The 26251-nt window shown below is 38.1% G+C and overlaps 1 protein-coding gene across 10 annotated transcripts in view; it reads left to right on the top strand.

The window, feature by feature from the left end:
• Positions 1-26251, top strand: part of ATP9B (ATPase phospholipid transporting 9B (putative)) — a 322806-nt gene that overhangs the window by 65307 nt on the left and 231248 nt on the right. For 8 of the 10 annotated variants that reach the window (XM_058438242.1, XM_058438240.1, XM_032152031.2 and 5 more), the window contains exons 3-5: positions 830-980; positions 3696-3809; positions 14931-15039. In XM_058438242.1, the coding sequence (XP_058294225.1) occupies positions 830-980; positions 3696-3809; positions 14931-15039 (374 nt within the window). Of the gene's footprint in view, positions 1-829; positions 981-3695; positions 3810-14930; positions 15040-26251 lie in introns of those variants that run through there. The other 2 variants (XM_058438245.1, XM_058438247.1) reach the window with 2 other exon arrangements.

The raw sequence follows: 26251 nt of genomic DNA, 5'->3' as shown, positions 1-26251 counted from the left end.
TTTAAATATTGGATTGAGCTATCTTTTTTTTTTTTTTTTTTTTTTTTAAGATGGAGACTCACTCTTTCTCCCAGGCTGAAGTGCAGTGGCATTGTCTTGGCTCACTGCAACCTCTGCCTCCCGGGTTCAAGCTATTCTCCTGCCTCAGCCTCCCAAGTAGCTGGGATTACAGGTGCCTGCCACCACGGCGGGCTAATTTTTGTATTTTTAGTAGAGACGGGGTTTTACCACGTTGGCCAGGCTGGTCTTGAACTCCTGACCTCAGGTGATCCGCCCGCCTCGGCCTCCCAAAGTGCTGGGATTACAGATGTGAGCCACTACGCCTGGCCTGAGCTGTAAGTCTTAATATTGCATTAGTTAATACTACTGGAAAAGTCATTTTTTAAGAGTGGAAAAAGTGATTATTACTTCAGAGAATGAGCCACATCCTGGATTAATTGAAATCTAAGGACCTTTATCATTGACAAGTGTATTGGGAATTACCAGTAGGTAACCTATAGCTATACATTTTCTCAACATGTAGAGCATTGACTGCTTTAGAATATTAATAGTTTTATTTTGCCAATAAGAGTGTCTAAACAGAAAGATAATTCCCCTGGGGTTCTAGAAGCCATTGTACATTTATATAAGACTGTATTTTTATGTCAAATTTAAATTTGTGTAACCAACCTATTATAAGAAAAACTCCACAAATTAGCATTAGGTGTGCTATTAGTCTCTGGTAAATACATAAACAATCAATATTGGCTCTAAATATGTACAATTAGTTTGAACTTTTTTAAAAAGAAAAAGAAAAAAATACACAATATGTATCTTTTGTTTCATACAGTTGCTGTGATTGGCTGATAAATATTTGTCAAAGAAAGAAAGAACTGAAAGCTCGCACAGTATGGCTTGGATGTCCTGAAAAGTGTGAAGAAAAACATCCCAGGAATTCTATAAAAAATCAAAAATACAATGTGTTTACCTTTATACCTGGGGTAAGACTATTGCATTCTTGGAGATGGGTTGTGTGTCAGAGATTGCTGGCTTCCTTTGCTGTAGGATGGAGCCTGTTGAGACTGACTTAGGTATTGAGTTGTGTCACATCCAAATCAGTGTCCTTTTGCTTTTGAACCATCTGTGTTCCCAATAATTGCTAAATAATTCATATGTATTTTTAATAGCTACATCATAGAGTTCAGCTCAAGAAAATGTACAATTTGATTATTGCCTTCAGTTCTTGATAAATACCATATTTATATTATTTTAGAAATATAGACATAATGAAGTAAAGATAAATTAACAGAAAACAAGTTATACATTTTGTTTGGCTGGGAACTAGTTTGGAGAAAAAAGTAAATGTAATGTTTAAACCCTGCCAAGAGATTTCACAAAGAAAATGAAACAATTTTTTATACTGAAATGATACAGTAACAAAGTATCTGTAATATGCATATTTATATATGATGTCTTTGGTACTTCACATTATAAATCTCAGATCTTGTTATATTGTTATATCATTAGTTATTTTTAATTGGGTATTATGCTAAATTTAAATACTGTATTTTATTACTTTTTTGTTGCTAGTGATATTACTGGCTTAAATTATAAAACAGTTCATATACAGTTAGAATAGTTGAATAATTTTTGTGTTTTATATGTCATTCCTTATTTTAATAGATTTATTTATCTTTCTAAAGGAAAACGAAGCTGCTATTGATTATATTTCTATATCAAAGTTTTTGGCATGTTTTATGTCTTTTATTTGCAAGAAAAGCTCTTGATTACATGGAATGTGGGTTGCTTTATCTTGTATATTTAATTTAAATAATCATGCTGACATTGTATTTGGCATTGATTTTACTTCCACCCCCACCTCATCCCTATCCACCTAGTGATTGGCAAATACTTGATATCTAATGTACTTCTTTATTAAAACCCACAAAACTAATGGCTTCATAATTAAAAGACGGACCTTTTGTCAGGATAATAAAATGTAAACTGTCTTACAGGCAGATAAATATTCGCATCTTTATTGAATGAAGCCGCTGTTTTCTGCTTAGGTTTAAATTATTAAATACTCACAGATCTCAGAGATTGGCTAAGCAGTGTACGTTTTCTTAAAGGTCAGCAGGTTCAGTGAGTAGACAGTAGAGTATTGATTACAGTCGTTTAAAGCCAGCAGTGCAGCTTAACTTTGATCAGTGTAAGTCCACACAGCCTGCCCAGATTGGCTGTATGCTGAAAATACCTGTGGATGTGACTGTATGATGATTACCGTGTGTATGAGTTTTTTATCTTAGATTGTCTCTGAAATTAGTCTTTTCATCTAAAATGTAGTATTTTAGAAACATTTGGTAATTACACAGTGGGAATTCTATGTCATTTTTACCACGAATGGCAATTTCTAAATTGCTAATAGATATAATTTATGCTAACTGAGATTTTAAAGAAATCACTAAGGAAAAAGCACTTTATTTCCTGCTGAGATTAATTTATGAAATAATTCAAAACATTCTTAGACAGCAGGTTGAACGTGATTATAAACATAAATATATTGTCAGTGTAACTGATTTTGAATCCCACACATCGCTGTATGATGATGCAGATAACCTCATTTTCTGAGAACAAGTTGCAGACTCTCTAGGTCAGCAATAAGCACTTAACCCATTGCCCCGCTTGGTGAAATTTTCATACCTTCCAGGTGGCATGGAAATGGCATCTAAAGAGATTGTGATTTGTAAGTTGCAGGTTTGCAAGTTTGATTTAATTGTAGTGTGCTGTTTGAATTATTCTCATCTGTAAACATAAGTTTTGTTCCATTTTGATTTTCAATGTAAATCTAATAATTAGAGGCATTTGTAAATTGAGATCTATTAATATGTTAGATCTTGGGTTTTCTTCCCTAAAGGTAACTATTTGAAGTAAAAACCAAAACCAAAACCTTTCAGTATTGACATTCCTAAAATTTTATTGAATGATGAAATTTCTTTTATATTTGAAAATATTATTAAGAATTAACTACCCAAAGACTGACTATAAGAGTAGGTGGGTAGCTGTCTTCTTGAAAAGTGGTCTGCAGTTACAACTTCTTATATTTTATCATTTTTAATGTTTTGAGGGAAGTAAATACCCACAAGAGATTAAAGCAGTCTATCTCATGAAGTCACACCTGTTCACATTTGGCTTGTTCACTCAGTCTTTGTAAAGCTGGATGTCCATGTTAAAAAAAGTGGCTATTTGTTTTTTACCATTTCATAAATATAAGGTTAATATGACTTTTCCATTGTAAGATTTTCTGAGTCATTATCAAGATACACCTGTATATTTACTGGCTTGCTAACACTGAGAAGGTTTTGCTATCTAACCTTTTTTGATGTTCATGTAAAGACTTACTAAATGAGTATGGAAAACTGGAAAATTTCATATAAGAAAAATAAAAAAACTTTTAGATGACATTTTTAACATAATTGAACATCCTAATTGTCTTATTTTCAATTTATTTAAAATATATTTTGGGAGTAACCTTACCTTTCTTTGTGATACAGCTATTAGAAAGCCAATGTGAAAATTAATACATTTACTTTGAGTCAGAACATATTCTCACTCTTTGATGGAAATGTGGTTATATGTTGTGCTGATTTTAATTGTTTAATTTAGGTATTAAGTTTTTTCCTTGAAGGAATTTTGTTAATTTTCTCTTTCCTTTTTAGGTTTTGTATGAACAATTCAAGTTTTTCTTGAATCTCTATTTTCTGGTAATATCCTGCTCACAGTTTGTACCAGCATTGAAAATAGGCTATCTCTACACCTACTGGGCTCCTCTGGTAAAAGAAAAGACTTTAAAAATTAAATTATGAAATATTTAGAACATAGTTTTGAGATGGTTAAAAGTTAAATTGACCAGATTTTAAAAACATGATGTTGTAGTGTATCACTGAACTTCTGTTAAAAGATTTTGCTGAGTGACTACAGTCCCTCTGAGAACCATGGGAAGTGTGGTGGTAGCACCTGCCTGTAGAGCTGCCAAAGTCACAAAGTGCCTGAGCTGGCAGCAGAGGGGTTTTCCTTGGTCATTCTGCACCTGTGTTAAGGTTGCAGGTCATCAGCAGCTCCCTCCTGTGTGATGCAGCTGTTGGGAATGGGGGCTGGGGCTGTGGGTCTGTTCTGTTACTCTCTTCACACCCTGACCGTGGTGAGCATTCTGAAGTATCCAAGTGCAGTACGTATGATTTCTGGTTGATATCTCAGTGTATAAAGTTTTTCAAAAGGCCAATGACGCAATGATGCTTATCAATGAATGTTTTCATTTCAAACATATGCTGTCTTGATAGTCTTAAGCTGTTGGCTGATAGTTTTCATTAATTTTTAGCTTGTGGAGACAAGGTGTACATCGTCTTTCCTCCTTTCATAGAAAAATGTACTACTTCCTTTATTTTAATTTTTTATTTTTGGAGATAGAGGCTCACCCTGTTGCTGGTGTGTGGTGGCACAATCTCGGCTCACTGCAACCTCCGCCTCCCGGGTTCAAGCAGTTCTCCTACCTCAGCCTCCTGAGTAGCTAGGATTACAGGTGTGTACCACCACACCTGGCTAATTTTTGTGGTTTTAGTAGAGACGGCGTTTCACCATTTTGGCTAGGCTGGTCTCAAACTCCTCACCTCAAATGATCCACCCGCCTCAGCCTCCCAGAGTGCTGGGATTACAGGCGTGAGCCACCGCGCCCAGCCACTACTTCCTTTTTTTGATTTGCTCCATTTTGGGCAGATGACCTGAAGAATCTAGGTGGGAAACACAGAGAGTGAAAGGGTTCCTTCAGTGAATGAAGAGTGCAGTCCTCGGGGGTCCATGTGAGTTGTGGCCTTCCACATGGAGAGCCAAGCAGTCTGCTCCCGAGGGGTCTGTCCTGGCCTGGGTAGGCTCCGTCTCCCTAACCAGAGAACTCCAGATGAAGCAGGAGAACTGGAAGACGGACTAAATTCTTGTTTCCTGGACAGGCACAGTCAGGCTTTCCTGTTTACCTGTTAGTAAAGCCATGCTGCGGGAAATTTTTTGATTTCTCTTTCACATAGACTTCATAGTTGGGTGGATTTGAGGAATGAGTAACTTTATATGTAATATAAACACAAAATTACTAGATAAATGAATACATTTTGAACTTATTAAATTAGTAAGATGGAAAGAGACATTGGAGCTGAGCGTGGATAAAACTGTAACACTGTGGTGCTCATCCCATTAGTATAGATGTGGCGAGCTCCCCGTTAGTGTGCATCGTGTGCATGCATGCCTGTGTTGCCTTTTTGGAGGGTCATTGATAATATAGATGAAAGACCTGAAAAATAGATTCAGCATTTTTACTTGAGGAATTTATCCTAAAGAAATAATGATTGATCACAAAGTCTAAAGAATGTCCATTATAAATATTTTAAAAAGTCAAATGTCTAACAATAGATTATTTAAAGTCTGCTATATCCTGTGTACTTGTTGGAATACTGTGTAGCTTTAAAAATGGTGTTTAGGAAAAGTGTTTAATAACATAAAAGTTACATATGTATTAGAATAAATTTTAAAAGGTGGCTCAAAATATGTATAGAATGAAATCCACAATTCTTTTGATCAGTCAATATTGAGCTCCTTCATGTCCAGCCCTAGTCTAGGTAATGTTGATACAACAGTGAACAAGACAAACCAAATCCTGTTCTAATAGAACTAAAATTCTGGGGGAGAAGGCATTATATAAACTCCTAATGCCACGTAGCCAACCATCAGGCTATGAAGAAGAAAATATAAAGCAGGAAAAATGAGTAGAGGATGAAGGGGGTATTCTATATGGGATGGTCAAGGAAGGCCTCTCCTGTGAGGTGACACTGGAATGACATCTTACGGGTAAAACAGTCAGACAGATATGAAGCAGGGAAGAGTGTTGCCGGCAGAAGAGCAGTTGCTGAAGGTCTTGGACTGTTTTAGTGTGCTCCAGGGTGTGAGGAAGTCATCCAGAAGGAGGGTGTGGGTGGGAAGAAGTAGTTGGAAAGGAGATCAGAGGGCCTGTCGTCAACTCTTCCAGGGCTCTCAGATTTCATCCTGGGTGAAAAAGGAAGCCGTGTGTTTGTGTATGTATTGCATATATTCACACACAGAAGAAACACTGAAGTGTATACAACAGAATTTTGAAAGTTGTTGTTGAAGCTAGGTAACCGTGGAAGGGAGTATAGATAACTGTTACTCCTTTCTTTTCTCCACCTTCCACCACATTAGCAGTAACCTATTCTGAATGTGAGATTATAATTCCTATGTATCTCTTAATAGTTTTACTATGTTTATATTTATCATTAAAACAATATGCAATATTATTTTGTATGCTTTAAAATTTTTTATAAAGGTTATCTTAATCTCTGTGGCCTATTGCAACATACTTTTTTGGCTTAACATTTGTTTATAAAATTGATCCATATCAACACATATATCTACTTCATTTTTCACTTCGCTAAAGTGTTTCATTGTATAAATATACCACAACTGATTCGTTCCTTCCTTTGGGAAAGGAGACTTTGGAGTGGTTTCTCATTTTTTACCATTATAAATATTGTTAAACGATATGATTGTTCGTAAGCATTGTTGTAGTGAACAATGTGATTGTTAATGATTGCTTATGCATTTGTGCAAAACATTCTACAGGCTATGTACTTCCTAGAAGTCTCATTTAAAAAGTGCTGTTGATTTTTTTCATTTTCTAATAAAAGCAGTATAGCATTATAGAAACTTTAGAACACAGAGAAAAATACTTGCTCATTTTAAGACACAATCATATTGAATTTTTTTTTTTTTTTTTGGAGACAGTCTCGCTCTGTCACCCAGGCTGGAGTGCAGTGGTGCGATCTCGGCTCACTGCAAGCTCCGCCTCCCAGGTTCACGCCATTCTCCTGCCTCAGCCTCCCAAGTAGCTGGGACTACAGGCACCCGCCACCACGCCCTGCTAATTTTTTGTATTTTTAGTAGAGATGGGGTTTCACTGTGTTGGCCAGGATGATCTTGATCTCCTGACCTCATGATCCGCCCGCCTCGGCCTCCCAAAGTGCTGGGATTACAGGTGTGAGCCACCACGCCTGGCCAATTATATTGATGATTTTAATGTATTTATTTCTAGCCCCTTTTTTTCTATTCATAGCTTTCACAGTTGTATTTACTGCTTAAATATCATTTCCCGGTTGGGTGCTCATGCCTGTAAACCCAGCACTTTGGGAGGCCAAGGCGGCAGGATATCTTGAGTTCAGGAGTTCAAGACCAACCTGGGTAAGATGGTGAAATTCCATCTCAACCAAAAAATAGAAAGATTAGTTGTGTGTGGTGGTGCATACCTTTAGTCCCAGCTACTCGGGAAGCTGAGGTTGGAGGATTGCTTGAGCCTGGGACGCAGAGATTGTAGTGAGCCACAGTTGCGCCACTGCATTGAAGACTGGGTGACAGAGCGAGACCCTGTCTTAAAAAAAAAAAAAAAAAAAAAAAATTGCCTCTTGGGTTAAAACTGTTTTAACTTAAACAATGATGGTCTGAGAACAAATTCTTCTTAAAAAAGTAAAGCAAAATGTATTTATGTATATTTTGCTTCGGCCTTTTTTACTTACTTTGATTTAACTAGGTTTCAACCAAAGAAAATGTCCTTTAGATGGTTTTTAAATGAAGAATTTTATTTGATTTATTCACAAAATTGATGATCTTGGCCATACTTGAGTGAAGTGTGCACGCAAGCACACACACATCTGTTTACCCAGACAAGAAAACGTTTCTGTTTTTTCTTTTCATGTGATCGTTCATTTCCAGTTCCAGCTGCAATTTTTAGTCCTTTAGCTTGAATTTTCATCCTCTGTTATTTTGAAGTACTTTATCATTTTTTGACATGTATTAGCTTTAATTATTTTTAGATAATTACCTCAATAAGCAACTACTTCAATATTCGTATAAAAAGATAGTGTTATTCCACTACATTTGCGTTTTAAGATTTTAGAGAAGTGAAAAGCCACTTTTTCTGTTTGAATAATGCTTGACGTTGCCTTCTGATACACCTAGATGAGTTCTCTCGTGTCCTGAGTATCATATTGTTAGATCTGAGAATTGATCTCCTTTTTAAATGATTTTCTTTTGTTCCTTGGTTTGGCAGCAGCCACAATTGATGCTACCTTTCAGATAACAGATGATGAATAGTATGCTTTCACTGTTGATATGCATCTTAACCTTTGATTGAGCAGATCTCTTAAAAAGTTGATGTACACCTTAGGCTTACCTTCAAATCTGAGAAGCAAGCTTAGGAGGGCGCATTGATTCTTTTAAAAAGCTTTTAAAAACGCTGAAAATCAAGATAATTTGAATAATTAGACAATAATTAACCATACACTAAATCTAAAGAAATCCCTTTAAAGGAAACTATTTAAAATAATGCAAATTTGAAAATACATATAGATGTCTCTTTTTTAACTGAAGAAAATGTTCTTCAACAAGAATTCCTCATAAGCCCTTGAGTTCTTGCATTTTCTATACCAGTTTATATTAACCCCATTATATCCAGTGCCAGTAACACCATGATCTTTATACATACATACATTGACTTTTTTTTTTGCCATCTTTTCTTGTTCTCTAAGGTTCTATAATGTTCTCAAGAAAAAGATACCAGTTAACATTTCCACATTTCTTCTAGCCAAAATCCTGCCTCTGAGGCATAAAACCATTTTACAGTTGTCGGTTGTAAAATCCTATTTCTGTTGTTGGCTAATTTTAAATAAAACAAGTTACTTCAAACTTATTCCCTCTGTTCTCTAACTAAAATTGAGATGTTTTTGAAAACAGTGATAGCTTAATTAATAATGTTTCTTTTTCAGTTACTTTTGGTAATATTATTTATTAGCTTTAGGTCTGAACTAATTTCTGTTATATTTTCCCATATAATAGATGTGTAAATTGAAAATAAGTTGATTTCATTACATTTTCGTGTCTGGATGAAGATTACCTTTCATATTCAGCTTTCAGAACAATTCTTTAAAGCAAAGCTTGTGTAATCAGAGTGACAAAACAGAATGTCATGCTTCTGTCAAAATGAACGAGATGGAATAGATCTGTCTATGCGGAAGATCTTTAGATAAAGAAAGCTCTGGCTCTAACAGTTTTTAACACTGTATCTTCTATATAAAATGTCTTCTGCTACTTTGTTAGTAGATAATTGGCAACCAGATAGGCTATGTAGGTGAGAAATCAATCTATGAGGACTTTGATTTTTCAGTCTTATTTAAAAATCCTTCCATCCAATCTTTTTTCATGTGCGTGTCTCTGCATTAGAGGTGTGGGCAAAGTAAGAAAAGGAAAAACAAATGAAATTGCTTGGAGTCATCCAGAGACAGCCATTGTTAGTGATCTGTGTGGCCTTGGTAAAGTTACTTACTCACTTTGTGTCTCAATTCGCTTATCTGTAAATCAGAGGTAAAGATACATACTTTGTAGGATTTTTGTGACATTTAAAAGGGGTAACTCATTTAGGATACTTGGAAAAGCGTGTGGCACATGATAAGCCCTCAGAGGCACACCAGTAATGTACCCATCTAACTTTTTCTCCTTTTACAAAAATGTGTATTGTTCTGGACTCGTTCCACATGGTTCTTGGGTTATCTGGAGAAATAGGAGAAAGGCTGTGGACAAGCCATGTGAGAAGAAGTCCATGTTGTCCAATCTGTGTAACACACTCATGCACAAATACTGCTGTTTCCAGGATGACAGTAGTTGGTTTTTTGTTTGTTTGTTTGGAGACGGAGTCTTGCTCTTTCGCCCAGGCCAGAGTGCAGTGGCGCAATCTCGGCTCACTGCAAGCTCCGCCTCCCGGGTTCACACCATTCTCCTGCCTCAGCCTCCCGAGTAACTGGGACTACAGGCACCTGCCACCGCGCCCGGCTAATTTTTTGTATTTTTAGTAGAGACAGGGTTTCACCGTGTTAGCCAGGATGGTCCGCCCGCCTCAGCCTCCCAAAGTGCTGGGATTACAGGCGTGAGCCACCGCGCCTGGCCCGGATGACAGTAGTTTATATGGCCCTTTTGCTTCCAGTTTTGATTTTTCTAGGGAGCAGTGTTACAGCATAAATCTCTGACCTGGATGGTATCGAGGTAATGGGAAGACCCAAGTGCTCCTACAGTAAGGCTTGATTACTCCAGTCCTCCATAAACCACCAATCCGTAATGATCCGTTTAAGAACTCAGATCTAAACTCTTACGATAGAGGCTCATTTATTGTAGACTCCAGTGGTAGAAGGAAATAGTGGCCTCAACTTCTCTTTCCTTTAGTCTCTTTTATGTTCGTAGGCTGGCCATTGGGCATTTCCTCGGATAGATACGTGGGGGATGGACGTGATGGTGGTGACATCTTTTAGGTGTTGAGAATCCTACCCATGTGTTACTTATTCAGAGAAACAGATTGGAAGTGTGTTGTAAAACAGCTTGGACGCTCTAATAGTCTTTGCCTGTGACCCGGATCCTGTTTCCTCTTAAGAGTGTTTAACTCCTGTTTTCAGGACTTAGGACCTAACCCTCTTTATTCTGTCTTCTCTAATACTACTTCATTTGAAGTGGGAGCTTAATTTCACTGACTTCCTTGAGTTCTTAGGAACTAGCACATTTTTGTGGTTTGTGATTACTTAATGAATTTGATTAACTTTTGCTGTCTTTAAGCCATAAGTTTAAAGGGGTGAAAATTAGAGTCACCTGGAGAATTTAACATATATGTCTGAAGTCTCTTCCCTGGAAATTAGAGGTAAAAGTACACATTTCAGGTAGGGTCTGAGCAAATTTATGTTACAAAAAATCTTTTCAGGGGATTATGATATGCTTACCTGATTAAAAAACACACCTTTAAAATATTGTCTATACTATATAAATAAAATGTGCTTGGTAATCACTTTCATTCTCTTATCTCAGTGAGTCACAAACAGAACTTTAAGAAGTTAACTCTGCATCATGAACATGAGTCTGTAGCAGTAAATCTTCTCTTACGTGGGAATAGCTTCAGACAAGTATATTTCTTGGATTCAAAGACGCATATTTTTCATGTTACTAAAATTGAGCTGTGGCTTATCAAATGTGTATATTTACAATGCTATTGTCTTCCCATCCAAGACTACTACTAAAATAATACTGATGTACCTTAAAACCAGTGACATCTTTGAATCAAGAAAATATAGCATTTCATCATATGACTGTGCTATGAATTTCTTTCTTGTGGACATTCAGGTTATTTCTAATTTTTCATATTCATGCTGTGATCCTAGAATTTTTCTTTTAAGATAAGTTTCTAGAAGTGAAACTCCTTGGTTAAATATGTGCAAATTTTAAGGCTTTTGACAACACCAACTTTCTTAGAACTTTTTTTGGGGTATCTGCTGTTTTGGCTTTTCATATTCATTTTCTTTGTTTTTCTGTTGCTAACTCTAGTTCAATAAAATGATGAATTTATATTCAAGTTCTTCTTTGTCTCTAACAGGCTTTTTGATAACCACTTTTATTTCACTGCTGCTTTGTCATGACTTGTTATCAGCTTTGAAGAAACTGGCCATCATTCCCTATTGTATATTCTTTATTATGGAGACATTTATCATAATATAAAAATTTCTTCTGTTCTTAAAATTTTGTACTTCACACAGCTGACATCACTCTCAATCATAAAAGACTGAATGTGTTCCCCTTAAGCTTAGGAACAAGGGTGTTTGCCCCCACCAATTCTATTCAACATTGTATAGGGCAGTTAGTTAAGAAAATGAACTAAAAAGCATCTAGATGGAAAGAAAGAAGAAAGTCTGTCTCTAGTCACAGATGGCATGATCTTGTTTATAGGAAAACCTAGGGAGTCTACACACAAAAATACTGTAACTAAACAAAATGAATTAGCAGGGTTGCAGGATACAAGATGAACATACAAAAGTCACTTGTATTTCTAGCAGTGGCCATCCCACAATGAAATTAGGATAACAATTTCATTTATAATCATCAAAAAGAAAATAATAGGAATAAACTTAAAGCATGAAATTACATAATGAAAACTATAAAAGAATTTTGAAAAAAAATGAAAGGTCTAAATAAGTGGAAAGTCATGTTCATGAGTTGAAAGACTTATTGTTAAGATGGCAGCACTCTACAAATTGACATACAAATTTAATCCAACTCCTAACAGTATCCTAGCTGGCTTTTTTTTTCTTTATTTTTTTAAATGTTTTTGCAGAAATTGACAGATTGATCCTAAAATCCATATGAAAATGCAAGGGACTCAGAGTAGCTAATACATCATAGAAAAAAATAGATCAAAGTTGGAGGACTCACACTTTCCCATTCCCAAACTTACTACAAACTGCATAATCCAGACAGTATGGTACTGACATAAAGATAGGTGCATAGATCAATGTAATTGAGAGTCCAGAAATAAACCTTTACATTTATGACACATTGATTTTCAACTAGGGCACCAAAATAGTAACTCTTATAACTCAACAACTAAACCTAGGAAAAAGGTAGGTAAAGGATCTGAGTAGACATTTACCCAAAGAAGATCTACAAATGGCCAATAAGCATGTGAAAAGTTGCTCAACGACGTTAGTCAGTAGCAGAATGCCAGTTAAAACCAGAAATACTACTTCACACCCAGCAGGACGGCTGCAATACAAAGGACAGACAGTAACAAGTGTTGGTGAGGATGTGGAGACATTAGAACCCTCATTAGTTGCTGGTGGGAATGTAAAGTGGTGCAGCCACTTTGAGGAACAGTTTGGCAGTTGCTCAAAATACTACACACAGAATTACCATGTCACCCAGAATAGGCAAACTCATACAGACAGAAAGTGGATGAGTCATTGCCAGGGCCTAGGAGTGGGAGGGAGTGGGAGGTGACTTGCATTGGGTATGGTGCTTCATTTTGGGATGATGGAAATCTTCTAAAATTAGATGATGTGATGGTGTATCACAGCAGATACAACTCTGTGAAGGTACTAAAAAACGAATTGTATACTTTTATAGTGTTAATTTTACGGCATGTGAATTATATATCAACAAAGCTATTATCTAAAGAATGAATACAGTGTTGCTAAAGGACCTAAGTGAGATCTTACTCTGCTCATCAGCCGTTGTCTCCAGTGGAGACCATGGCAAACACATGGCACATGCCGTGCCATGCCTGCCTTCTTTGCAAGTGGGGCACATCACAGATTGTTCATGGCTTCTTTTTCCTTGAGTCCAAGAGTGGCTTTAGGATACTTCTCAAAACAGTGCTTCCGATAACCCCTGGGAGTACATTGGCAAAGATCAGAAAGACATCATGGTGTTTCAGAAGACTACTCATAGTTCCCTTGTGTTGAAGGATACAGCAGTATTGAGTGGGGGACAAGGCTAGAGATCTGTCTATTCGTAAGGTTAGGGGTTTGGGGAGAGCACTGTATTTCAGTGGGGGAGCTGGGGAGAGCCTACGTCCGGCTGGGGTGCCACACAGAGTGCAGTCAGGCTGGAGAGATGTGTGGAAGGAAGCATAGTTAGCATTTGGAGGAAGGAGCCATAGTATTGCTTATAGACGATGGCAGTGGGATGGTTAGAGAATTGGGCCATCAGTGGGCTGAGGCCAGCTTTGGGGTGACTGGATAAAGAGGGATGCATGGCATCAGAAAGCCAGGAGAATGTGGTGTCCAGGAAGCCGAGGGATGGGGAATTGGAAAGAGGGCCTGGTGAACAATTGTAATGCACAGAGGAATGGGAAATTTCTTGAGATGGTTTACCTTATTTGAGAATAGTTTTAGTCAAGTGGTGGTGGAAGGAAATTGTGGCAAGTGGAGAAGTATACTGGATGTGAAAAGGTTTCCGATGGTGCAGAGTGCAGACTAAGGGAGGAGAAGACTTGATGTGCTCAGGGAGAGATGGTTGTAGGGCTGAGGGAGGCTCATGATTAGGGGGAGAGCACACAGTGTGGCTGAAGAGAGATGGCAGAGGGGCTGAAAAGGAGTGAGAGACACAGGCTGTCAGGTTGATTTTGAATGGGAAAGAGACTAGAAGAATCCATGTTTAAGTCATGACTGTTGAAGGGGTTTTCAAATAGGACGCTTGAGAAAAATACCGTTTCAGTAAATACAAGAAACATTCTCCAGCAGCACACTTAATTTGGCCCATTGGTTATACAGAAAACAAAAAACTGAAATAAAAAAGATTACTGTGCTTTCAGTGCACACACATCCAGTGTTCTGTTATTTACAGTTTTGACTGAAACAATAGAGATTGACTTGAAGAATATTCCTGTAACATGTCAGAAAATATATATGCAGCCTTTAAAAATGATGGGCATTAGCTTCATATTAGTGGTATAATGGGCTTCACAATAAATTATGAGAATATAAAAATTTTTTTCTAGATAGCATGATATTAATAGTCAGATTTTTACTTAAAAAGTGAGATGAAAGCACTGTAATTGTTCATTCTACTGCAGTTACATAATAATGCACTATGTAAGAAAAGTGATAAGTGTGATTATCTGAGAATTGTTGTGTGTTCCTACTTTTATTCTGTAAGAAAAATTTAAGTGCAGAAATTAAGTGTAAGATTTTTATGTCAGTCATTGTAAATTTTGTATTTGAATGCCCAAGTATTCTAAATATAATTTGTGGGTTTATTGAAGATTGTTAATTTCTTTTTCTTTGGGTTACTAGATATTTTCTGACATTTAGCTTGAAGTATATATTAGGAGGTGAATTAAAAATTTGGGGAGTATACTAAGAGTTGCGAACCTTTAACAATCCTTTTGTAATATTTCATTGTTACTTTTTGGCTTTTTTGGTTTTCATTTATGTGTTAGAGAGTAATATAAATTGAAGGAAAAAAGTTAAACCAGATAAATAATTTTCTCTTTTTTATTAAAGTTTACTCTTCTAAAAATATCTTATTTTGTTTTATAGGGATTTGTCTTGGCTGTTACTATGACACGGGAAGCAATTGATGAATTTCGGCGTTTTCAGCGTGACAAGGAAGTGAATTCACAACTATATAGCAAGCTTACAGTAAGAGGTCAGCAAGACGCTTTAATCCTGCTTAGTGTTTGCTTACTGTAATTATCATTTTAGAGTTAACATAACAAATGTATGAAAACATTTTAATTCTATTATTGAAAATAGTATTATGTGATCATATATGATATCTAATTGATTTCCTTATAATGCATTTTAGGGTAGATTTTTGTTCATTCTCTAGATGTTTGGATGTATGTTGTGTACACATATATGCAAATGCACACACAACCACACAAGCATGTACATATATTACTAATAATCATTTAATGTGCTCTATTGGTATATACGTATTTTCTGAGAGGCATAATGTCACTTTATCTAATATCTATCTATTTTAGTATTATATTTTAAACACACTCATAAAGGTCAAACGTCTATACCATGGCATTAACCTGTTCTTAAGTACAGAGGCCTTTGAACAACAGAAATAAATACCGTGATCCAAGATGATAACTGATGCATGCACGTTTCTCCGTAACCTTCATTCAGGGCCTTAACTCTTGCTTAACTTACATCCTTCAAGCACTTGTTTATTTGATTTTTCAGTCCGTAGTACAAAAAGAAGCAATGTACTAAGAAGAGAGTGGGGGAAACGATTACAAGTAGGCATAAGATAGTAAAAAACTGACTGAAAACCTTGGGAATGAGGGAGATGCTGAAAAACTGAATGGGTATTCATAATAACCCCAAGGCCTGTTTAAAAAGTTTACAGTGGATTTTTATCTTCTGTATGTAAGAGGACATTTACAATGAATTATTTAACTTGAAGTAGTACCGTCAAAAATGACTTATTTTTAACACCTTATTGGGCTGTATTTCACATAACATAAAATTCATCCATGTAAAGTATACAATTCAGTGTTTTTTGGTGTATTCATAAAGTTGTGCAGCCATCACCGTCATTTACGTTTAGCATACTTTTGACGTTCTCAGAAGGAGCCCTGAATACGTTAGAAGGCAGTGGTCATTCTTGCTGTTTCCCTCCCCACCCTACCCCAGCTCCAGGCAGCCGCTGTTCTCCTTTCTGTCTCTGTGGTTTTGTCCACTCTGCGCATTTCATATCAATGGAATTATGCAATATGTGGTCCTTGGTCACCAGCTGCTTTCACTGGACGTGTTTTCAAGGTTCATCTGGTAGTAGCATTCGTCAGTACTTTATTTCCTTTTGCTGCTCAGTAATATTCCAATGTATGATAGAGCACATTTTGTGTATCCATTCATTAGTAGGTGGACATTTGGGGTTGTTTCTATTTTGTGACCGTTGTGAATAATGCAGCTATGGACATTTGTGTACAAGCTTTTGTGTGAATATTGTTTTCATTTATCTTGGCCACATACCTAGGAGTGAGATTGCTGGATTATTTGGTAACTCTATGGTTAGCATTTTAAAGAATTGCCAACCTGCTTTCCTGATTGGCCACACCATTTTACATGCCCAACAGTGGATGAGGGTTCCAGTTTTCCCACATCCTCACCTGTACATTACTCTCTGCCTGTTTGGTTGTAGCCGCTGCTTTTTGATATATCTCATTGTGGTTTTGGTTTGTATTTTCCTAATGATTAATGATGTTGAGCATGTTTTCATTTGCTTATTAGCTGTTTGTATATCTTTTCTGGATAAATGTCTGCTCAGATCCTTTGCTGACTTTTTTCTTTTTTTGAGACAGAGTCTTGCTCTGTCGCCCAGGCTGGAGTGCAGTGGCGCGATCTCCCGCTCACTGCAACCTCCGCCTCCCGGGTTTGAGCGATTCTCCTGCCTCAGCCTCCCGAGTAACTGGGATTACGGGTGCCTGACACTGCCCCTGGCTGATTTCTTGTATTTTTAGTAGATACGGGTTTCGCTATGTTGGCCAGGCTGGTCTTGAACTCCTGACCTCGTGATCCACCCGCCTTGGCTTCCCAAAGTGCTGGGATTACAGGCGTGAGCCACACCCATCCCTTTTGCCAACTTTTTAACTGGGTTGTTTGATTCATTTTGTGTATGGGGTAAGGTGTGGGTCCGTATTCTTTTGTATGAATGTCAGGTTGTCCTAGCATGACGTGTTGAAAACAATGTTTTTTTCTCCATGGAGTTGAAAAATTATTAAAAATCTTTGATGCTTGAATGGTGGTGTAGTGGAGGAAGGATGAAGAAGGTGGTAAGCCTTAGTATTGGAGAAAAAAGCCCCCAAATGGCCCAGTAAATTGTGTATAACTTTGCATTGTCTTTGTAAGAATATAATATAGATCTATCTTATTTTTAAAATTGTTGTAACGGAGGGGCTAGGCAGAGATGTTCTTCTGGTGTATTAATTGTATTATTCAGAAATAACTAGAGTGGTGATGGCAGTGAAATGGCAGACTTGGCGACTCCATATGCCTGCCCTTCCACAGAAACATTGAAAATCAAGCAGAAACTGTTAGAACTAACTACTTCAGAGCTCTAGAAAAGCCAAAGGTTTACAGCACCCAGGAAATTGCTGCATCCAGAAAAAGTCAACCTAGAAACAGTTGGAAAGCTTTTTCCCTACAATCGCCCTGATCTCAGCACCTTCTCCCAACACTGTAACAAGGCACTAGTCTTGAAGATGATGGCCCAGGTTCCCAGTTTGCAGCTTATTCCAAAAGAATTGTTTCTGCCTCTAACCAGTTGGGGGACTACTTGGAGGGTTGACCCTAGGTGCTTGTCTTTTTTCACCTAGCTTGAACTCAGGGCAGAAAAGTAGAAACTTAGCGGCATTTCTCAAACATATGCAAGGCTAATGAACAGCCTATAGTACCCTAGGGCAAAAGATGACAGTCAGGCCAGACAGTAGGGTGTCAAATGCCAGGCAGAAGAAGCTGGGGAGGGAGTTGCTTTGGGAAATTTGAGCATTCAGGAATTCCCCTGTGTATGCTGGGGAATTTTGGAAGCGACATGCAAGCCAAGAACTGGCTAAAGTCTTTCCCTCTGGCCAGTCTCTAGGCTCAGTGCAAGTAGGAAGGGAAGGATGCAGCAGAGTTGTTAATGGCCTGGCTAAGTCTTCAGTGAGGCTGCCGCACAGAACCAGGCTCCAAAGCGCAGGACAGGTTTTGTTTGGGTTTGTTTCCTCCTCCCCCTGCCCCTCCTTTTTCTCTCTTCATTTTGAAGGAAACCTGTCAGAACACTGGCTGAATGTAAGAATGGGAGAGAGACTTTAGAGACCATCCATGATAAAGAATACACACTTTACAAAAATAGTGTAGAAAAATCAGCAGACAAACACAGCTACAGCATATAACAATAAAATCAACCAAGAAGAGGGAGCAATAGCTAATTTCCAGAATTACCAGATTATAATGTATGTCCAGTTTTCTTTTTTTCTTTTTTTTTGAGACAGAGTTGTGCCCTGTCGCCCAGGCTGGAGTGCAGTGGTACGATCTCAGCTCACTGCAACCTCTGCCCCCTGAGTTCAAGTGATTCTTCTGCCTCAGCCTCCCGAGTAGCTAGAATTACAGGCATGTGCCACCATGCCCAGCTATTTTTTTGTATTTTGTAGAGATGGGGTTTCACCATGTTAGCCAGGCTGATCTTGAACTCCTGACCTCAGGTGATCCACTTGCCTCGGCCTCCCAAAGTGCTGGGATTACAGGTGTAAGCCACTGCACCTGGCGTATGTCCAGTTTTCTACAAAAAACATTATAAAGCATGCAACAAAACAAAATGTGGCCCACTCCCAGAAGAAGGTAATAGTAACTGCCCCTGAGGAAAGCCAGACATCAGACTTAGGAGACAAAAAGTTTAAATCAGCTGCTTTAAATGTGCCAGGGCGCTCAAGGAAACCACGGGGATGTTGCTTAAAAGATATCAGGAGAATGATGTAGGAACAAGTAGAGAATTATCTAAAGGAAGCAAACAAATTCTGGCACTGAAAAGTATAGTAAGTGAAAAGAACACTCACTAGAGGGATTCAGTAGCAGAATTGAGCACACCAAAGAAACGGTGAACTTAAGCCTAGGTCAGTTGTATTTATCCAGTTTGAGGAGCAGAAAGAATGAAAAAAAAAAAAAAGAACAGCTCTTAAGAGACCTGTGGGACAGCATCAGGCATACCAAATGCACATGATGGAGATGGAAGAAGACGAGGAGAGAGAGAGAGGACAGAGAAAATATGTGAAGGAATAATGGCCAAAAACTTTCTAAATTTGATAAAAGACATTAATCTGTACATTCAGGAAGTACAGCAAAGCCCATGAAGGATAATATGAGAAAAATCCATAATGAGATACATAACCAAGCAGCTGACACCCACAGACCAGGAGAACACCCTGAAAGCAGAGAGAGAGAAGTAACTGGTCACACACAAGGAACCCTCCATAGGATTTATCAGAAGCCATGGAGGTCTGAAGGCAGTGGGTTGACGTTTTAAAAATGGTGAGAGAAAAAAAAAACCTGTCCATTAAGAATTCTGTATCTGGTAAAACTGTCATTCAGAAATGAAGAAGTTTTCTGGGCCTGGTGGTGCATGCCTGTAATCTCAGCACTTTGGGAGGCCGAGGCAGGTGGATAACCTGAGGTCAGGAGTTCAAGACCAGCCTGGCCAATGTGGTGAAACCCTGTCTCTACTAAAAATACAAAAATGAGCTGGGCATGGTGGCATGCACCTGTAATCCCAGTTAGGAGGCTGAGGCAGGAGAATCGCTTGAACCTGGGAGGCAGAGGTTGCAATGAGCTGAGATCGCGCCACTGCACTCCAGCCTGGGCGAAAGAGCAAGATTCCGTCTCAAAAAAAAAAAAAAGTTGTTAAGACATTCACAGATAAACAAAAGCTAATACGCTTTCATGCGTCTAAGGGCATTATCAAAAATGTAAAAAGAAAGAATGAGAGAAAATTGAATATCTGATAAGGATCCAGTATCCAGGATACATAAAGAACTCTTACAATTTCAACATTAGAAAGATAACCCAATTACAAAATGGGCAAAGGACCTGAACAGGCAGTTTTCTGAAGAAAATACACAAATGGCTAACATGCATGTAAAATGACAGTCAGTCAACAGCCTTAGACCAGAGGGAAGTGCAAATCTATATGAGACATCACCATACACCACTAGGTTGGCTATAATTTTAAAATATAGAATATCGAGTGCTGGAGAGGATCTGGAGAAATTGGAATCTTTGCACATCGCTTGTGGGAACAAAGTGGTTCAGCACCTGTAGAAAACACACTTTCAGTTTCTTAAATAGTTAAAAAGCATTTAAAGCAGGGACCCAGTGTTTATTTAGTGTTTATTCACTATTCACAATAGCCAAAAGGTGATAATAGCCCAGATGTTCACTAAAAGATGAGTGGATAAACGAATGGATAGCAAATTTCTACAATGGAATTTTATTCAGGCATAGAAATCATGAAGGGTTGCTACATGCTACAACCTGGATGAACCTCAAAACATTATGCTATGTGGAAGAAGCCAGATGCAAAAGATCCCATATTGTGTGCCTTCATCTATAGGAAGTATCTACAATTGGTAAATTAGAGAGATAAACTGCAGACTGGAGGTGGCCATGGACGAGCAGACGAAGGGAGCACGAAGCATCTGCCTAACAGGCATTGCGTTTCCTTTTTTGGTGATGAAAATGTTTTGGGACTTGATAGAGTTGGTCACACAACATTGTGAATACAGTCAATGCCAGTGAATGATTCACTTTAAAATGGCTTTTTATGTTAACGTTAGTTTCACCCAAAAATGGCATAAAATGTTGAGGAAGACCTTCTGCTGTTATGTCTTTTGTACTTCTGTGATACTTGAACTTCAGGTACTTTAAAAATAATTATCAGTATGTTTATTTCAAATGTACATGAAAATTTACCATTTAAGAAAAATTAGCCGTCATTGCTGGTCATCTAAGAAGTAGAAGTTTCACATGTCAATAATGATAATGATAGCTACTTTTTTACTTCCTTGCGTGTGTCAGATAACATTCAGAGTACGAGTTCTCATATGCAGCATCGTCCAAGCGAGAGTTGATGTGCTCTCCGAGTTCTAGATGAGAAAGCTGCGGTTCGTGAATAGTTTCCCGTGAGTCACAGTAGTTTTAGGTAGAGCTGGTGCTTGGACCTAGATCATTCTGACTCCAGTCCAGCGTTCTTTCAGCTGTGGCACACTGCTTCATGGCTGGTGGTTCTGATACAGATGTTTGATGAGTAAAATCTGTGGTATTAAAAAATGCATCAGTTTAGGCTTATTATTGAGCACAGTTTAAAATTTATTTTTTCATTAAGAATATTTGCTGTTGACCCCCTCCTCAGTTTCCAGTATTTCACAGTTACCTCTTTGAATGACATTGATGGCAGCCTCCTTGTGTGCCTTTCTGTAGTTTGCTGGACCATATTTACAACATTTGGACTGTGTCATTTTGGAGTTCTCAAGCACATTCTTATAGAAGTAAACTGGAAGAATGTTCTCTGTTACTCTTTTCTTTTGAAAAGGAAAGCCACTTATAAATATGCTTTGTTTGGAAGCAGAAAATATTTTAACCAGTGTCACAATCACACTGGAATTATTTTGAGTTGTGTTGTATTTTCTAATACTTTTTTGGGTGTAGGAATTTTCTGTGTATGTTGCTGTTAGTTTACTTTCTTCTTGTTTATGACTGCTTGTTTTTGTTTTGTTTTGTTTTTAGTAGAGGCAGGGTTTCACCATGTTGGCCAGGTTGGTCTCAAACTCCTGGCCTCAAGTAATCCACCCGCCTCAGCCTCTCAGAGCACTGGGATTACAGGTGTGAGCCACCATGCCCAACCTTTCTTAAAGTATACTTAAATCATTTTTGTTTCCGTGGTCTAACATCTGAGCAGCATTTGAAAAGGATCCATCCCAGTATTTCATTCAGGAACATTCAGTATACATCATGGTATTAGATTGGTGCAAAAATAGTTGCACCAAGTAATTGTGTCATTGAAAGTAATGGCAAAAACTGCAATTACTTTTGCACCAACCTGTATTTCTGCTATGTAATGATATTTCACAAACACCTTCCATTTATTAATCTCGTGTTTTTAGTCCTCTGTGGCTGGACCAAGGTAGATACTCTCAGATGTGGCCATATAGACTCAAGAGTGGTTATAAACACACACACACACACACACACACACACACACTCAAGTGGGTAGATATACTCAGGTGTGGCCATATAGATCCAGGAATGGTTATAAACACACACACACACACACACACACACACACACACACTCACACACACTCTCTCTCTCTCTCTCTCTCAAGTGGGTAGGTATACTCAGGTGTGGCCATATAGATCCAGGAGTGGTTATAAACAAGCATACACACACACTCAAGTCGATATATAAACTCATTACCACTGTTTCTTCTCAGGTCACCCTTAGAGGATCTGCGTGAATTCATTTCTTCATGATATATCGACTACAAGTTTTTCCATCCTTCCTTTTCACTTGAGATGTGTGTGCTACCTCCAGGTCTAACCAGTGCTTCTAACCAGGGAGATACTTCTTAGTCACTAAAGCCAGCTGAGGTCTGCCCCCCGCAGCCCTTGAACAGCCCTTAGCTGGGTCTGGCTGATGGGACTTTACCAGCGGTGCTGCAGCTCCTGGCCTGGCCCCAGCTCTGGCTCCAGCTGTCTGTTCTGCCTGAAGTGGGAAATGGACTCCTCACTGCTGATATTGCTCCATCTTTCCTTTGCGGTAGCACTTTTCCTTTCAAAGTAAAAAGTATTTTCAAAAAGTGAATCTGATGCCATTTTATGGCTTAGAACCCTTGAGTCGCATGTGACTCTCCAGCTCCCTGTGGCCTGGCTCTGGCCACCTGCTCCCGCTCCTTCTGTGATTTCTGAAGTGTGGTTGCACTGGTTTTTCCTTTAGTTCCTTGAATAGGCCTCTCCTTCTCCCTCTTAGAGACTGGCTTTTAAAGTAATAGCAACTCTGTCTGGAGGTTCTTGTTCTGTCCTGTACTGTTTGGACACTTCCTACTCAAAACTTCAGGTTTTATTAAAAGATTATCTTAGAGAGGTCTGCCTCGATTTCTTCCAATGTTATTCCCCACCCCAGCCCACACATATATCCCATGGCACCTGTACCTCCCTGTGGGGAGTGGCATTACTCTGAGGACTACTTTAATTCCTGGACTCTCAGTTTCATGAGCTTGGGGTCCTGGTTTCCCCCAGGGTAAGTAGAGTCATTGGCATGTGGTGAGCACTTAGTGAACTGAGGGAGTCAAGAAAGAAAGAAGTTCCAGATCCAGATGAAAGTGCTGAGCCCGGTCTAAGGCCAGGGGGCTGCCCTGTGAGGTGGCACCAGTTTGCGTTTCCATTGTGCCCACAAATGTCCTTCCTTGCCCACTCATTCCAGTTAAAAAATTTGCGTTGTTCATTTGTGATCTTTTTTAAATTACTTATTTAATACCTTTTGTTTCTTTATCTATTTTTATCTTATTACGATTTTTCTACTAAAAGGAATTTGCCTTTGTCATATGTAGCAAATGTTTTTACCTTGACTTTTTAAAAAAATCATTTTTCTTGGATGTAATGTCTAATTTTTATATAATTTAAATCTCCTGATCTTTTGTGATTTTTATTTTAATCTTAGAAAGTCTACTCATTCCCAATATAAGTGAGCATTGTGTTTTCATACAGTGTTTCTGGATTTTCATTTCTTGTAGTTAAGGTTTACTGCATTTGTAATTTTACGCTTAAGATGTATGCTCTGTGGAGAAGCGATCTTTCTTTTCTTTTTTTTTTCCCCACAAATGCTCAGCAGTTGTTTTGAAACCATGTTTAAAGTTAGCAGAGTTCTTCCCCAGACCTTTGAGACTTAACCAGGTTTGTTGTCCAAGGACTCAGAATTTGAGCTGGCTCCCCTGAACCTGTGCCTGTCAGCCTGAGCACAGTATGGGCCTTATGTGCACCAGAGCTAATGTCGAGATGAATTTTATGTTTTATGTTACTTAACATGAAAAGCCCCAGACTCCAAGTCATCCTTCAGATTCTGCATTTTAATTACCATGGGATACTGTGTATCTTTATTCTTACCCTTGGTCTTTTTTCACTGCTTTCAGAATTGACGTTCTTTTTTTCCCTTCGTAACCTGAAGCTCTTCTATCTATGGATTCCTCTCTGAATGTGCCTTCTTGCTCTCATTAAACTGTGGCTCTTTTCTGAGGGCCCACGTCCTAAACAGACTCTTTGGTGGCCCCAGTTTTGGCTCTTGTAGCCTTAGTGCCACTCCACCTGCAGTTAGGCCCCTCTTTCCAGCTCATTCTCTTTCGTGCCTGGACTTCAGTTCTTTTTCAACCTCCAGTTTATTGACTTTGCATCCTTTCTACTGTTCCTAGCCCCTTTGATCTTCTATTTGAAGAAGTCCAGTTGGTCAATTTCATTTATGATTGTGCTTTTGTTGTTCTAAGAACTCTTTACCTAACCCACGTTTACAAATGTTTCTGCTCTGTTTCTCCTGTTTTCTTCTAGAAGTTTTAGGAATTATACTTATGAATATCCATTTTGAGTCTATTTTTGTCTACTGTGCAGAGTATGAGTGTTCTTTTGCATATGGCCATTCAGTTGTCGTCAGTACTGTTTTTTGAAAAAGTGATCCTTTCTCTACTGCATTGCCTTTAAATTCTTCATGTAAGTTTATCTCTGGACCCTCTTTCTGCTCCATTGATCTCTGTCTGTAAACACCATGCTGTTTCGGGTACTGTTGCTTTATAATAATTTTTGAAATCAAGCCTTCCACCTTTGTTCTTCATTTTCAGAGTTGTTTTTGTTAAGGAAATACAAAGGGCCTACATCTAACAACTAATACTAGTGTATTAATACAACTAATTATTAATATAACTAATTAATACAACTAATACTAGTGTATTAATCGGCTTGCCAATTTCTACAAAAAAGCCTTCTGCAGTTTTGAGTGGGATTTCATTGAATCTGTAAATCCATTTGGCAGAGAACTGACATTTTAATAATATTTAGTCTTTTGACCCATGTGTGAGATACATCTTCCCCTTTAAAATTTTTTTCTCAGCAGTGTTTTGTTGTTTTTTGGGGGTTAGTTGTCTTTTATCTCTGCTTTTAAGATTTTGTTACTGGTTTTGAGCGATTTGATTATGATGTGCCTAGGTGTAATTTTCTTTATGTTTTTTATGCTTGGGGTTCATTTAACTTTTTGAATCTGTGGGATATAAGTTTCATTAAATATGGAAAGTGTTTAGCCTTTATTTCTTCAAATATTTTTTCTTCCCTTTCCAGTGTCAAGGTTTCCAGTTATACCTATATTAGACTGTTTGAGGTAGTGACACATTCATTGATGTTTTTAAATTTTTCTTTAAATTCTTTTTTCTGTTTTATTTTGCACAGTTCTATTGCTGTGTCTTCAGATTCACTATTCTTTCCTTCCACAATGTCTATTCTATTGTGTGTTAGTCTGTTCTCAAGCTGCTAATAAAGACATACCCAAGACCGAGTAATTTATAAGGAAAGAGGTTTAATTGACTCACAGTTCAGCATGGCTGGGGAGGCCTCAGGAAACTTACAACCATGGAGGAAGGAGAAGCAAACATGTCCTTCTTCACATGGTGACAGCAAGGAGAAGTCCAAAAAGGGTAAGAGCCACTTACAAAACTGTTAGAAAGCACTCACTATCACGAGAACAGCATGAGGGTAACCGCCCCATGATTCATTTACGTCCCACCGGGTCCCTCCCACAACACATGGGGAGTATAGGAACTACAATTCAAGATGAGAGTTGGGTGGAGACACAGCCAAACCATATCATACTTTAATTTCATGTGTTGTATTTTTTATTTCAAGCGTTGTTTTTTTGTGTGTCTGGAAGTTTGATTTGGGTCTTTTTTGTATCCTTCATGTCTCTTAACTTTCTGATCGTGGGAATACAGTTTTCATAGCTATTTTCATGTCCGTGTCTGCTAATTATAACATTTGTGTCAGTTGTGGGTCAGTTTTGATTGAATGGTTTTTCTCCTCGTATGGGTCCTATCTTCTTGCTTCTTTGCATGCCTATTAATTTGTTATTGGATGTCAGACATTGTGAATTTTACCTTTTTGGGTGGTGGATATTTTTATATTCCTGCAAATATTGTTGAGTATTGTTTTGGGATGCTATTCAGCTACTTGATAGGCCTTTCTTGCATCATTGGACAGATCTGGGGCATGCTCCATGGGGTTGGTTATTCCCCAGCGTGAGGCCAGACGTGCTCTGTGGGTCATGGGCTTCTCCAGTCTGGCTGG

This window comes from Hylobates moloch, unplaced genomic scaffold, assembly GCF_009828535.3.
Source record: "Hylobates moloch isolate HMO894 unplaced genomic scaffold, HMol_V3 SCAFFOLD_5, whole genome shotgun sequence".
Classification (NCBI taxonomy): domain Eukaryota; kingdom Metazoa; phylum Chordata; class Mammalia; order Primates; family Hylobatidae; genus Hylobates; species Hylobates moloch.
The sequence above is the reverse complement of the archived record's forward strand: the minus strand, read 5'-3'. Positions and strand labels throughout refer to the sequence as shown.